At 45.8% G+C, this 15,035-nt stretch overlaps 1 protein-coding gene across 1 annotated transcript in view; it reads left to right on the forward strand.

The window, feature by feature from the left end:
• CDHR3 (cadherin related family member 3) overlaps positions 1-8,972 on the forward strand; it is a 66,458-nt gene extending 57,486 nt beyond the window's left edge. Inside the window, exons 16-20 of the mRNA XM_027797642.2 lie at positions 745-926; positions 2,316-2,329; positions 3,834-3,865; positions 4,787-4,835; positions 7,742-8,972. Of these exons, the coding sequence (XP_027653443.2) occupies positions 745-926; positions 2,316-2,329; positions 3,834-3,865; positions 4,787-4,835; positions 7,742-8,016 (552 nt within the window). The 3' untranslated portion in view covers positions 8,017-8,972. The remainder of the gene's footprint in view (positions 1-744; positions 927-2,315; positions 2,330-3,833; positions 3,866-4,786; positions 4,836-7,741) is intronic.
• Positions 8,973-15,035: the final 6,063 nt, after the last annotated feature.

The raw sequence follows: 15,035 nt of genomic DNA on the forward strand, positions 1-15,035 counted from the left end.
GTAGAGAGAATTAATTTCTGATCTATGTGAGGATAGTTTCATGATGGGACCTTAATGAATGAGTTGGTAGCACCAAGTGACGTGCCAGATCAGAGACTTGTCTCCTGGCACTTGGGAAGATGTGGGAGACTGCAACTGCTCAGGAAGTCTGCGTTTTCCCTTTTGGAACAAGTCACAGGGGGGGAAAAGGAGTTTCATTTCTTTCTATACAATAACCCAATTCCTTGGGGTTTAGCTCCTCTTATGAAGCGAGCGGAACGATCACTGCAGTGAAGATGACCTACTTCCAGTTTTGCCTTAGGTAACAAGAAACCATTATCTTGGTAATGGCAGTATTCCCTGAACTTGCTCACCCTCGACAGTGTGCTCGCAGCTTCTCAGGCAACCTGAGGCTTTTAAACCTCGCCATCACATGCTTATTTTAATATAAGACATTGAAACGTAATCTGGAACCTCTTTTTTGCATCGTGGGTGGGCTCCATTTCACCTGCCTTTGGTTGCCTCAGGACCTCCATGGTCCATCTCAGTCATCTGAGCTGCCTTGGCAGTCAACAGGCAAGTACATGGGATGAATCACTGTCTCCAGCAGACACTATCTCCCTCTGCCCATCATCTGCAGAGCCCCAGGGCAAGTTTGGGCCAGGTGCTTCAGTGCAGAAGTTCAACCAGATGAAAGGTGCTATTTGTGTCAGTAACCTTACAAGTATGCAGCACTGAGGATCTTTTCCTATCTTGTTTTAAAAGCCTGGCTTCACTGTTGTGACAAAAAGGGAAAACATCTACTCTGAATCAGCGTGGTACGTGCCATTCATCATCACCCTCGACGGTTTGCTGCTCCTGGGACTGCTGGGGTACCTAGGGTTCCTGCTGGTGACGTGGGTCCGCACCCGCTGCCCTCCGGCAAGCAAAGCAGATGGCGTGGCTCCGTGAGTCCTCCCAAATGTCATGCTGGGGACATACCCAGCAGCACATGGCAATGACAGAGATAACTCAGGCCTTTCAGCTGTGATGAAATCTATGCTTTGAATATTTTATAGTGGTCTGTCCTTCACTCTGGTAAATGCTATTACCAGCTACAGTGATATTTGGTGTTAATGATATGAAATTAAGGAAAAATTTCCATGTAATTTTTTTTCATGGATTTACTAACACTAGCATTAGCTGAAGTTAATAGTGGAATTAACAATTATGACCCTCTAAAGGCAGCTATGCTCATGAGGCACAGTCAGAGGCTGTACCTGACTGTGCTGACCAAAACCACAAATGTTTTTAGGTTGTGTTTGGCTCCCGCTCCAAGGGAGCTCCCATCTAGGTAGTTACTGGATGTATTTTCCTCCCTTTCAGCTATGGATCCCAGAGTCCTTTCCAAACCTTGGTGCTCATGCCAAATGCTGTGTTCCGGCAGAACTTCTGCAGATTTCCTGGAGTTTTTACCCAAGCCCGTTGCAAGGCTGTGGCCCATAAAGCTTCATGGTACCTCTAAGTGCTCCTGCTTGGCAAAAGCCACGGAAGCACCTGGGACTGGCTCTGGTTCACTGTGGGAAGCAGCACAGATCCCTGCTGGCTGCCTTCGCAGCAGGCTGGAGCCAGACTGCCCCTGAATTGACTTTTTACTTCACAAAACAAAGATAAGCAGCTCTTTAAGTGGACTGAGATATTAAAAAAAGGATTTTTATAAGTATTCTCAGGATTTGGACCTAAGTTTAGAAATTATAGTCAATATAAAGAGGTAATATATGACTGTGATTATAATTGAAATGGTTTGTGCAAGGAATTTAGCAATTTGTGATAAAAATGACAAATGAATCTAGCAGCATATAGCTTGGCTATTGTTTTTATTTATTAATAGGCCAAGTGATTCATCGGAAGCCAGGCTCTCCCATTAAAAAGCAATTTATATATTTTCAAAAACATTTACAACATTTCAGATATTTGAAAAGGTATTAACTGAGCACATCAGATCCAAAAAATTGACCTTCCTCCAAGCATGGAACAAGGTGATAATATTTGAAAATATATTTTTCCAGATTATATAAATCCATCATGCTGTCATCAATAAGACTTTATTTTTAATATCAACCCTTCTTGGAGAGGTGTTAGAGCAATGCTCAGGTCTGTTTTCTTTTTTGAGAGCAGAATTAAATGATGCAGGCCTTCAGTGAAAGCAAAACCAGAAACCAAACAAATCAAGCAAATGCCAGAACGCAAGGAAACACATCCTTTTTGCCAAATGAAAGAGAAGAAAGCATGATGTTTTTATGTAGGCAAAAGTATGACATTCGTTAATTACACTTTTAATCTTTTTTTCATTACAGGATAAATGCTCCAGGTATGTACCTCTTTTCTTTATTTTAATACTTCACAACAAGACCTTGTTTATGATTCAGTATAAAATTTGTAAATCCATTTCTAGACAAATAAATTTGACCCAGTACAAGAGCACTGAGATTAAATAAACCTGGCTGAGTATGGGAGGCATGCCTAAGTGATTTCATGGTCCTTTTGGTCTTCAAATCTACTAACTATTAGGTAAACTCCAAATTCAGAGTAGCCTGGTATTCTGGTGTGGATGCTAAAGAAGTACTGTGCTTTTCACATGCAATTCATATGCTATCTGTTAAAAAATAATCCCATCCCTCCACGGCACCTTCAACAGTCCTCTCCACTCTAATTCCCTGTTCTCTGATCCCTTCATTTGCTCCCTTGACACCATTACTTTATGTACCTGAAGATTTATTTTTAAAGTATTGCTGCTTTTAAAAGAGGTTTCTATAACTTAGCAGGGGCATAAGTTGTACATTAAAAGAAAGTGGATTTTTAAGCAGTCTTGTTCTTTTTAGTCCCATTAGCTTTCTGCCAGCAAGCACGGCTCATATGGGCTCAGTAAGACCCCGCTTTTATAACTCCCTCTCCTCACTCAGTATCTCCCAGCTTGAAAAAAACACATGACTAACAAAACCCAACAAAATTAGCTGTTGTCTTGGGTGCCCAATTTGAGACATTTCAGCATTGGCTGGTTTTCAGAAAAATGGATGCTTGGTGCTTTCTGAAAATCTAGTTCCAAATGGTGGGCAGCAAAGGCCAGACAGAACAGGGTTCCCATCAGTGCTCAGGTTGAGACCCATCTGCAGCACTTCAGAGTATTGCACACGAAGCTGTAAAGCCCATTCATGGCCAGGCATACAGTTCTTCAAAGAGAGGCCATTCAACAAATTGGCAAGGAGCGAGCAAGAAGAAATCACAGCAACTAGCTGAGTATCATCAACAGATCCATGCTGTCGAGATGCCCATGGCAGTGCTGCTCTATTTGTTTACATGTGGAATGAGTTAATGGTGTGGTAACACACATAACCAAATGGTACTTCGATCTGAATTTTACTTGACTGGATCTGCAGCACTTCCCTGTTTTGTCTCCAAGTGCATGTTTGATTGCACAAACTTTGCCGCTACAAACATTCATGGAGAAAGAATAATCTACATTTGTAGTTCAAATATCCCCAAGGGTGAATTTCTATATCTGTTCATATTATTTAGAAAGGGAAATTTGTTAAAGAAGCCATTGTTATTTATTCATTACTGAAGGAATAAGTCTTTTCAAGGCTAAACTTTTGATTACTCATTGACAAGTTTGGACTCTCACTCCAAAATACTATGAAGGAGTTTGCTTTTCAAATAGTTTGAGGGATCAGCCTTTGAAAAGAAATAAGGCTCATCTGAGTTGTCTCAGAAGCTGAGTACCAAGAATGTTTGTTTGAGGAAGTCTTGGCTTTAGTGTCTATAGTCACTGTGAGAAAAAATCTGGTCCTTTACAATGTGCATCTTCCTTCCTGTAGAAAAGAAGAAACCTAGGAAAGAAGTAGTTGTGGTAAGTACTGCTGTCCTCAAAACAAAATGCAGTTTTGCCCAGCCCCACCATGCAATATGATTGTAGGACCCTTTCTATGAGAGGTGTCTGTTTCCCAAAGACAGTGTACAAATGATAGGTGAGGAAAAAAGGATTGCCCCCAAATGCAAAACACTTCAGTGCCCCAAGTAGCTTCTGTATTTGGAGACAACATTGAGGTGAGGGGTGCTTACCTGCGCTGTGGCCGCTTTGCTTTTAAGTGCTGAATTTTCTAGAATCTCTGCAGCCCCCTATGTAGGAGGCCAGAGAGGCTGTGCCCAGAGCATTGACAAGGAGGCTCACTGCAGCCACAGAGGCAGGATGACAAGTGCCCGAGCTTCACTGATGGCAATGTTGCATTGCTGAGACACTACTAACCTGTGCAGTTAACCCTGACCCACATGAGTGCAACCAGTAAGGTACACAAGTGTATCCAAGCTGTAGAGTTTGGTCTTGATGAGCTATTTGCAGCAAAATGCCACAGTTACTTCCACTGTAATATATATTTCTTTGCTTCTAGTTCTTGGGGCTCCTTCCTTTTTCATAGCCATAATAGCATAAAGACTGCGAGGCACTTTCATTAGTGTACTCTCCCTCCGCAAGTTTTTCAGAGAGGGGATTACCAAGCCTCCTCTGAGTGGAGGTGACCCTATTGTGGTTACACACGTGGAGGCATTTAGCATGTCAGACCTTATTAAGTCTTCTGTGAACATCTAGTGCCAACACCCTACACCACAAATGGCTTTTGTTGCCAGTTCTGATTAAACCCAGCCTACAGGAATGCAATGTGCAGGTCATACAAATCCAACTTCATCCATGTAGGTCACGGTTTCCAAGTCACTGCTGCTCTTTCTTACTTAACTAATTCACAGGATTCATTTTACATTTTATCTCTCTTCACAGACAATGACAAAGCTAAACACTGCCTTTGATGGAGAAGCCAGAGACCCAGGTAATAAAAAGCAATTAACAGTGGATATGAATGCCTGGCTGGAAAAAAACTAGATTAGTTGATTTAAATATGGTTTGGCATTTGCTTTTCATATTTCAGGTTTGCTGTTTCCAAGGAGAATGGGAGCTGTATTTCACAGATAGTGAAAATCAAGGCAGTGCCCTAGTAACACTTCTGATGGTAGAATATACCTATGGCCCTTGACAGCACACATCCAATGGCCAGATTATTCACCACTCTGCTAAACCTGAATATATGGATCTGGTGTAAGAAGGAGTGAGGGGAGAAGGAATTCGCTGCAAGCCTCCTGCTCTGGTGCTGTTACAGCTATGTGGTTTCACCATTCCCATGTCTGGGAAATGACCCAGAGATGAATGTGCTGCCGTTGGCCAGCAAATGGCCAGCAGCCACAGAGGTACCAACTTTGCCTCTTAAACCTCTCCCTGGCTGCAGGGTGGGTGGGTGAGTTGCTCGCTCCTGCACAAACTTCCTCCCTTGCAGCAACAGTGCATTGCTGCCGTTTATCTAAGGCTCAAGCATTGCTTGTTGGGGAGGAAAGGGAAGACCATTCACTTTTAGATACAGTTTTGTTGGCATCAGCTACCAAGTGTGTTGCCAGGCTCCAGCTATGCTAGCACTGTGCATATCTGATTAACCAGCTGGGAAAAGTGAAATTAAGACAAAAGCTAGGAAAGCCAGGATGACCGAGGAGGTATACTGCTTATACCCTTCCTCAAGTGATGGCCACTGTGCTCTGCAGCAGGGTTCATTACAGAAGATTTTTTTTTTTTCTAAGGGTTGATGTGCATTACCTCAGTCCCTCTGAACCACAGCCCCTGCCTGAGCCCCGCGCCATGATGCTTAGCCTGGCATTAGGGTGCCCACCCCTGTCTCTGATGGCTGAGGGCCCCAGCATGGAGAGGCAGGGCTGGCAAAATGTGGCAGTCAATCAAAAGAGGTCTTTAACAAATAGATCTGAAAATAGGTCTGAAACAATAAGTCTAAAAATTATCCAGAAGAAAGCAGGCTTGTTTCAAGGCTTGGATTCATCTAGCCAAATTTCCATCCAAGTGTCTGTACCTTGTGTTTCTTATTAGCTGGTTCAGAGCTGTCGGGTGCCATGAGCTAATGGGAAGCATTAGGGGCATGGGGACTTCAGTAGAGTTTGGGCAAACAAATGGGACCCTACTGTGCAATTAAGCCCATCCACAAGACTGTTCAAGGCCAGTTTGGTCCAGTTCCAAGCCCACCTGCTATTTATAGAGAGATCTCTAGGGATGGGCTCCAAAGTCCTTGCTATTTCCCTGTGTAACTGTATTCATAATACATTAAACATGGATGTTCCCTAGGCCGCTGCAAGAGTTGCTTCGTGGTGTTTTTGCAGGACAGATGGTGGCTCCCCTCCTCAACAAACCTGACCATACCCGACTTAAGGGTATCTAAGCCCATCCAAACCGCCCACCATATTGTCTGTGTCATGCCTCACTTGCATTAAGCTGTTACACAGCTTTGTGGTGTTGGCAGATAAATGTGTGCTCCCCACTCCTCCCCTCCCCCCCTCCATGGCCCACCCCAGATCCTAGAGGAACAAGTGCTGGTGGTTTGGAAATGACATTTAATAATTCCCAGGACATCATCTGTTGAATATGATTAGGAGGAATGGTCAGGAGCAGTTTCCTGTTCTGGGCTGCTTTAACATGCCTGCCTTGTAAGCAGTCGGAAAAAATAACATGTAAAGAGACCCAGTTTCATCTTTAATTGCTCAAATTGTGTTAATGTGTCAGAAACCATTAGTTCTGATACAAACTGTAACATGTAGTAACATGTAGTAACCACCATTTCTTTCCAAGCCTTAATAGTCTTTTGTTTGTCTCATATTAATAATGTTTAATTACAAGAAATGCCACTATAGCTCCTGATTCTCTAGAGACAGTGATTTAGACTGTGAGACAATCATGCTGGATGCATGGCAATTTTTCCACCTATCTCTAGGTAGTAAATGAACTGAAGGAGAAGGTACTTGCTTTTAAAGTACAAGTGGAAATTGCCCATAAAATCTGATGGTGGCCAAAAATCTTTTTAACAAGGAAAGGTAGCCATGTGTGCTAAACAACCCACATTTTTTTTAAATAAATATATATGTGTTTTATATATATATGAAATACTTATATATAGTAAATACATATGTATTATAGATATAATAGTTTTATATGCATGCACTTGCACAAACAGAAAATGCATAGTATTTCACTCTGTTAATGACAGTGTGCACAGCAAGCCTGGAGCAAAGCATTTTGTACAAATGAAGAAGCAATGCATACAGGCAAAATTTGTTGGGGATCCCAGATCTCAACATCTTGGGTCAACATAGACAACCTGACATGGTGTGGAAGATGTATGTGCTCCTAGCAGGTTTTTCTACCTCAGGTAGGCAACTACTTGGCAAAATAGGCACAGACATACACAATGGCCTTGTTCAGCATGGCTAAAGGCAAAAGTTTTGGGACAGTAAGTCCTAACAGCTAAGGACTATGGATGTGTGTGTTAAACTGCCCATGTTAACCCATGGTAGCCGTAACTTGGAAAGAGGTATAGGGTGATAAGAAGGCCCTGGGTTTTGGAACAGGAATGTTTTGAATATTCCTATTCCCTGGACTGCAGAGCCAGTTTTTATACTGATAGAATAGCATTTCCCCTGAGTGGCCACCATGACACCCAGGTTCCCATGCTCACTTGTGGAAAGGAGACTTTCCCTGTCGGGGCTACCTCCCCAATGCAGCTGATTTTCCAGGTGCTTCACATCTCTCATTTCAACCCCATCCTGAGGAGAACTGTCATGTCTTAATCTGCTAAAGCATACTTAATCTGCTAAATTCTATTAATTGGTTGTCTTTTTCCCTTGCAAGTTACTGGCAAAATGTATGAATTCAATACGCGGTCAGGGGCCCGGAGGTGGAAGAAGAGCACTGAGCCCCTTCAGCCGGTGCTGGCTGCACAAGCAAGATCCAGTGCTGCAGACGGTAGTGGCCAAGCTACAGACAGAGCAGAGACACCAAGCAAAAAAGAACCTTCAGAGAAGGGGAAAGAGTCGGCTGCAGGGACAAAACTAGATGCCAAGCCCTCAGCAGGGCAATCAGAAATACCAGGCCAGGATGGGCTGAGATTACAAAAACAGAAATAAGAGTCTGAGGACAAGGGGTTATCCTCGCTAGCCCCCCAAGGCAGATACTGACCTCCTTTCCCAAAATGAACACTGCATTGCTATTAAGCCAGCCTTAAAACAGAGTGCATGAGACTCCAAGGTACCTCCTAAATGACCCTTACTCTGAACAGCCAGAATCAGATGTGATTTTCTCTATATATATCTCAGCTGCAAAACATGAAGTGGCTATTGCTGTGTAAACTTGGAACCAAAAGGCAGGATGAAGCCAGACTTACCTTTGGCAGGTGCAGGTAAGAATGGGAGAGAAGGGGAAACCATAAAAGGGGGAGAAGAAGAAATAAAAGCGGGGTCACAGACAGAAGCATCTGCTGCCCTCTGCCCCTGGGCTACAGCCACTGGAGGTTTCCTCCTGGAAGAGCTCTGCACCCCGAGACCAACACGGCCACATCCTCCGACTGCCTTTGGGGAGGGCAGCATCCACACAGACATGCTTTCTTACCAGTGAATGGGATGTCCTGTCCCTGCTGAGCAGCAGAATGGGTGAAAAGCACATCAGGGTAAAAATATTTTCTTTTCATTGAGTATTTTATTTCAGCCCTTCCTCACCCTCCCAGCTTGCTGTAGAAAAGACCATGGCTTGAAAGCAATTTTGGAGTGGAGAAAGCCCACAGCTTGTTATGGTATCTCAGGCTGTCATGTCAATGCTTTCAGCTTATTTATCTTTTGTAACACTAGCAGCATTCAGTATCTTCACCTTTGGTATTTCCTCTGGCATATTTAATGTTTTACAGAATCAAGTGGAACACACTCAAAAGAATAATGACAGCAAACACATGGGGTAAAATAATCTTTTCTGTGTGGCAATGTATAATGTCTGTGCTATCTAAAAACCTGACATAAACCAAGCAAACCCTACAAGATTTCAGAAAATTATTTTAATTTGAAGAAAATTAATTATAAATGATGACTTTATACTCCATGTCTTGGCTTCTTTCCTTTCTGGATTACAAAAAGTTTTTCTGGTAGCAAGGGATTGATATCAGGTGGCAAAAGAAAATACTCAGTCTAAGATGAGCAGGAATAATCAAGGAAGATTTTATCCAATCTGTCACATACATTGATTTTTATGTTACAACAGAGGACCTGGATGGAGATGTCCAGGCTAATTTCACTGCAGATCCAGTGCTTTACAAAACCACCCATCACGGTGCTACAACGCTTTGCTGTGCTCTGAGGGAGCAGTTTGGCTCAAAAACAACTTCCCTTACAAACACCAAACGTCTTCAGTCAAATGCCATTTCATCATGTAACCAGAAACCCAGCGTGTCATGAACACCACACTGATAGAGACAGGAAGGAGTGATTTGTACTCTCGGAGCATGTTATCAGTTTACTGTGCCTGTGGTGGTTGCTACAGTGCTGTTTGACCCTCCAGCACCAACAAGGCTAGCCACACGTTCAGAGCTCCAACCCACCATTGTTTGCATTCATTTGCTGTAAATACAGTATGTTCAGTTTCGATGCAGGTGATTCTCTGGTGACATGAAGAAATTCTACAGTAACTGGTAGTGCTGCTATAACTGATCTTTCTATCAGTCTGACCCCAAGCTACCCACAGGCACGCCTGGCACCTACAAACATTAAATCTTCATTACCCAAAGAAGATAGCTGCATTCTTTTCATGGCAGGAAGACACACAGTCTTTTGCATTTATTTTCCTGGGCATTTCTTTAGGGCAGCTGCTCTGCTGCCTTGATTCCTCTCATTCTACTTTCAGATGAAGAAATAATTACCCTTTTTTAAGGGGAGGCAGAGACAGGGTGTAGTTTCAGCCAGGAAACCTGGAAAGAAATGGATGAAATCTCATCTTTCTTTACTACTGTTCCTGCTGCTGAACTGCACGAAGTTCTTTCCTTTCTTCTCAGGAAAAAACCCAAACCCAACAGCAGCGTAACACAGTATCACAGCATGCTCTGAACATCCATGTATGCAAACACATTTTCACAGCCAACGCTGCTGGTGCCATAGTGTCCCACAGCTGGTCAACAGCTGAGAGAAAAGCAACTACCCCCACTGTGATGCTCACATACTTTAACCTCTGAACAACCGACAGCTCTGCAAAGAGGCACCATGGATCTAAGAGCTGCCAGATCCAAAAGCTAACGCTGCCCAGGATGCCTCCATCCAGTTGAGGTGAGTTTAATTGGTGTACTCGGCCTTTCTGGGGACAGGTTCAGGCAAGATAAGGCATATTGTGAATCTGATGCAACCTCATGCCTGGGGAAACAGGTGTGCTGACCATAAAGCACAGCTACATCCTTCCTTACTCACACTGCTGCTTCAACATGTGCAATGCTGATCTCCAGCTCTAACTAATTCTTCTTCCTGATTTTCACTGTAAGACCTTATTTTGGCCATGCACAAGACTACTTTCCTTGCTCGGGACCTACAAAATCAAGGAATAACAAGGCTTTACTGGAGCATCAGCTTTATGCAAAAGCAGCACAGTTTTCCTATCAGCTGCCCCTACTACTAATGACTTTCCTCCCTGTGAAGGAATCAATAATTAATTCAGGTCTCACGGCCATTCATTTCTTTGGCCTGTCCTTGGTAGAGCAAAAGCAAAGACAGAACTGACCGACCTAGATGTACATTTATTGCACATTGTATGGAACAATATGTGAAAAAATGCTTTGAATATATGTAAAAGATACATGTTTCATAAAATATAGATTATAATACTTACGCTGTGCAGTACAGGTTTAAATGTTAGAAACCTCATCTAATTGCTAAACCAGCTTTTGTGCTTTTTTTTTTTTTCATTCAGAAGTGTCTTTGAGAACACAGGTTCAGTGTTGAAAACTGGCACTAGATGGACTGAGAGCAGGGATTAAGTGCAGGCTGTAGACATTAAAAGCATTTAATTATTAGAACAATTAGCTAAGACTGTGAGGCCTTTCCATCGTTTGAAGACTTTAGAAGTCAAGAACAGCTGCTGTGTGCTGTAGAGGGTCAGACTGGATTATGAGAACAGCCTCTCTAGTCTTCAACAGCTCTGTTAGCCTCTGTGCATATAGTCACAAGGTGTGAACTTCAGTGCCATTTTTTTAGCATGATGACACCAATAAGCTGAAGCTAGAAGAGGAAGAAAGGTGTCTGGTTCAGAGAGTGGCTGAGGGCAACAGTTCCTGACTGCCAGTTGTCTGTTACAAGTTATGCATTAATTTTATCCATAGTCTCCAAAAATCATTGCGAGTTCTGCCACAGCTTTTGATTGCTGTGTCCCTGCCTATGACACCCCTGAAGTGCTTTGAGACCTTTGGGTTAACGTTGCTCTGGAAGTTTCAAGAGTGATTACGGAAAAGCGCAGGTCATGTTTCCTGACTAGATCTGGTTCCCCCAGCAGTTCATGCGTGATCGTATTACTGGTATTTTCTTGTGCTTTTCTCCAAAGTGAATGTACTTCTAACATGTAAGTGCTCTGCTTTCATGTTGGTATTATAAATAGCACTTGCAATAAACATCAGAAGTCTCAGCTTCTGGCCACATAACTTCATTTATATCAAGGCATGTAAGAGTGCTGGTACCGTATTTGTCCATGGTTTCCAAAAGACCTACACAGGAGAACCGTTTCAGCTCTAGAGATGGCAAAGGACTGGCCGGGAGGCTGCCACTTTGTGCCTGCCCACTAGGAGCAGGAGATGGGGCTTGAACTCCCTCAGAGAAGGGAGGTCAGACAAGGGGAACAATCCTCCTCCTCCTGAGCAAAGGATGCAGCTGCCATGTTATTTTACGAGACCCAGATTGCAACACCAAAATGGATATAACATTTTAACAGCAAAGCAGTGATGACGACACCTTGTACATGCCCCAGTTGATCAGTTGTCTGAGATCCCCAACCACAACGGCCCTTTGCCAGGCTCCAGCTGAAAGGCTGGACACAGGCTCAGTGCTCACTGGGCTTCACCTGCACACACCTTGTCTGAGCCAGACGCTGCAAGCTCCCCATGTCATCAGTGGGGAGGAGGAGACTTTGGGGATGACTGACTGCAAAGTACACACCTATCTAGAACAGATCAGGTGAACTGTGCCCTACAAGCAGCTCTTTCTGGCTGACTTGATCAGGTATCGATGCCCACACACCATACACACAAAGGCAGCCCAGCTGAGTCTCAGCCCCAGTTGTTCAGGTGAGGGCATGTCAGTGCTGCTGCACCAGTGCCCGAGGAAGCTGAAAATCAGCGTGGAGCTGAGCATGGAGATCAGCCTGGCCCTGCTGCTGCCTGCTCCGATCCCAGGAGGAGATGGGGGCACCACCCATGATTTGTTAGTGCTCCAAGGTCTGCAGGCTTCTTTCTGGGACCTGTCTTTGTGGTCATTTTGCATCTAGAAGCATGTATTGGGATGTGCTTCAAAGCAGCCGAGTAGAAAAGCATGGGCCAGGCCAGGCCAGTGAGGACTACACGCACAAGCTTCTGCAGGTTTTCGCAGCAAACTCCATAGTCCTGACTGAAAGACACACTTGATAACAAAATAGATGAATAGATATTTCTTTGAATGTGATTCTGGGATGCCACTGCTCCACACTTCTCTGGTACAAAATTCCAGCTGCCACAGGTCAATAGACCCCCTGAGATTTGATTTTGAGGCAAGGTCCTTGCTTAACTTCAGGGCTTGAAAAAAGCAGTTGGTAAATGACACAGGCAAGGCAAGGCTGGGTCCAGCCATGCGGTTGTGCCTGATCTTCCATTCCTTCTGGCAGATGCTAGCTGGGGCCACGCACACAGGAGCAAGCAGCGCTGCGTTTGCACAGGACCTGCCTGGATTAGTCCCACTGGGCCCAGCACAGCCTGTCCTGCCCAGGTGTCTGCACTGGACTCACTCCCCAGTGCCCTGCCAGCAGGCTGTGACAGCCGGCTGTTTCCCGAGGGGCTGAGCACAGCCCGCTGCACACGAACCCCGGGGAGCTGGCGGGCGCAGGCAGCAGAGCTGGCAGGCTGCGTGCTGCCAGATCCGCACGCTTAGCGGAGCTCTGGGCACCGCAACCGACAGGGGCCAGGCAGGCTGCCAGGACAGCACGTGGACGCCGGGGGAAGGGGAAGCATCAGCAACCTCTCTGCTGGCCCGATCCCCCCTTGCTCTGGCCATCTCTCCCGTAATTACTAAAAGCAAGAGCAAAGGGAGGGGTCTCTGCCATCGGGTCAGTGACTAGTCAGCTGAAAACTCTCTCCAGGGCCCCCGGCACCGCTGGCGCAGAGGGAGGCGGGTGACAGCGCTGCATTTCGGACGGAGAAACCGAGGCGCGGTGCTGCCCCGCCCCCCGCCCCGGGCCGACCCCCCCCGCCCCGCAGCAGCGCGGCCCCGCCGCTGCCGCGGAGCAACACTGACCCCCGGCGGCCCCTCCCGCTGCCGTGGCCGGTCCGGCACGCCCGGCCGGCGGGGCTCCCCGCGGGGCGGGGCGGCGTGTGCGGGGGCCCAGGAGAGAGAGCCAAGGCAGAAGGAACAAGTACGTTGGGGGAAAACGAGGGAGGAGAGCCGGGTCGTGAGGCATCGTAGCAGTGCAGACGTACACAGAAAGATCCCATTATGGGATTAATTTTCTTGCAGAGCACGCTGGGTCAAGCTTCTGGAATCATGAAGTGCCCTGTTTTGTGTTTTCCTTGAGCTTTTCCTTTCGCCACACCAAAGGCAACCCGTTCCTTACTGTTTATGTACAGGAGCATCCATCCTGTGTCTTCATCAACTAGTCTTTATATCCAGACTAGGTGCAACCAGCAGGCAGGGAAGGATGCTCTGGCATTTCTCTGCACGGCATGGACAGCAAAGTGATAAGGAATCATATTAAACCCATTTTCACACTGAATTTCTTGAATGCTCCTCCCTGCAATATCCAGCCTAACCACGGCTTCCCACTTCATGCAATCAACACAGCCCCTCTGACATCTACAGGGGAGGCTGAGCTTTCCCCATTAACTGCCAGCAGCCAGGGCTAACTATCTAATGCACTTGCTCTGGAACAGCCTTACAGGCACCAGGGCGTGCAGCCTGTGGCAGAAGCACTTATGAGATCAGACACCCCTAAAATTCCAGAGAAAAAAAAGCAGTTCAGAAAAGTGACAGCATTCAGAGATCTCAGAGTAGACACCAGTTTCTGCCAGCGACCTTCTGTCAGAAGGTATTTCCTATTATTTCCTATTCCCTACACTGAGAGACAACAGTATTTGTTTGCTTTCAAAGCTTAAAAGGCAAGAAATAAAATCTAGATGTGCAGCCTCACCTGTTCAGCTGCTACCCAGCTCTGCAAGTGCCTGAAGGAGCTGGGCACTTCTGTCTGTCAATCACCACCCCAAAAGCTTCCCCAGTTGCCTGAGCATGCACTTCCTAGCCTGCCTAGAGAGACCAGAGTCCAGATGGTGTCCAACAGTGACATATCAGCCTCGGTGAGGAATTTCCCCCACTACTTTGCCTGATGCCAGGATGTGTTTTGAGGTCCTACCTACCCCACTGGCTCTGGAGGGGATGAGAGGGATGGGGGAAGTGAGCAAAGTGTTGGTGTAACCCTCCCTGGCTGTCTGCACCGGGTGGATAGTCTCCATGGGACAGCTGACAGCTAACCCGCTTTAGTGTGCCCTCCAGGCTTCATACCCTTTTGTTCCCTCTCCCCATCACTGTTGTGTTTAGCGTCAGGCAGCCAGCTCAAACAATCAACACAGAACTAAAATAACAACATTTCAGGTTCTGACAGGTAAGTCAGGACAAAGGTGGATGCTCCCAGGGATTTCTTCATGCACAGCGAAGGCTGAATCAATACCATGTTCTTACATGCTCCTGAAGAGATCCTGCCCCATCAGTGAACCAGAAGCTCCCTCCGCGCCCCCCCCCCCCCCCCCCCCCCCCCCCCCCCCGAGTTAAAGAGTATGAACTTACCCACTTAGCAAAACAAAGCAGCAGCCAGCCCCAGGGTACCTCCAGCCAGAATTTAGCTGCAATCACACTGCTGTGTGGAAGGTTCGCTGTCCTTTTGGCTTTGCTACCTG

This window comes from Falco cherrug, chromosome 5, assembly GCF_023634085.1.
Source record: "Falco cherrug isolate bFalChe1 chromosome 5, bFalChe1.pri, whole genome shotgun sequence".
Classification (NCBI taxonomy): domain Eukaryota; kingdom Metazoa; phylum Chordata; class Aves; order Falconiformes; family Falconidae; genus Falco; species Falco cherrug.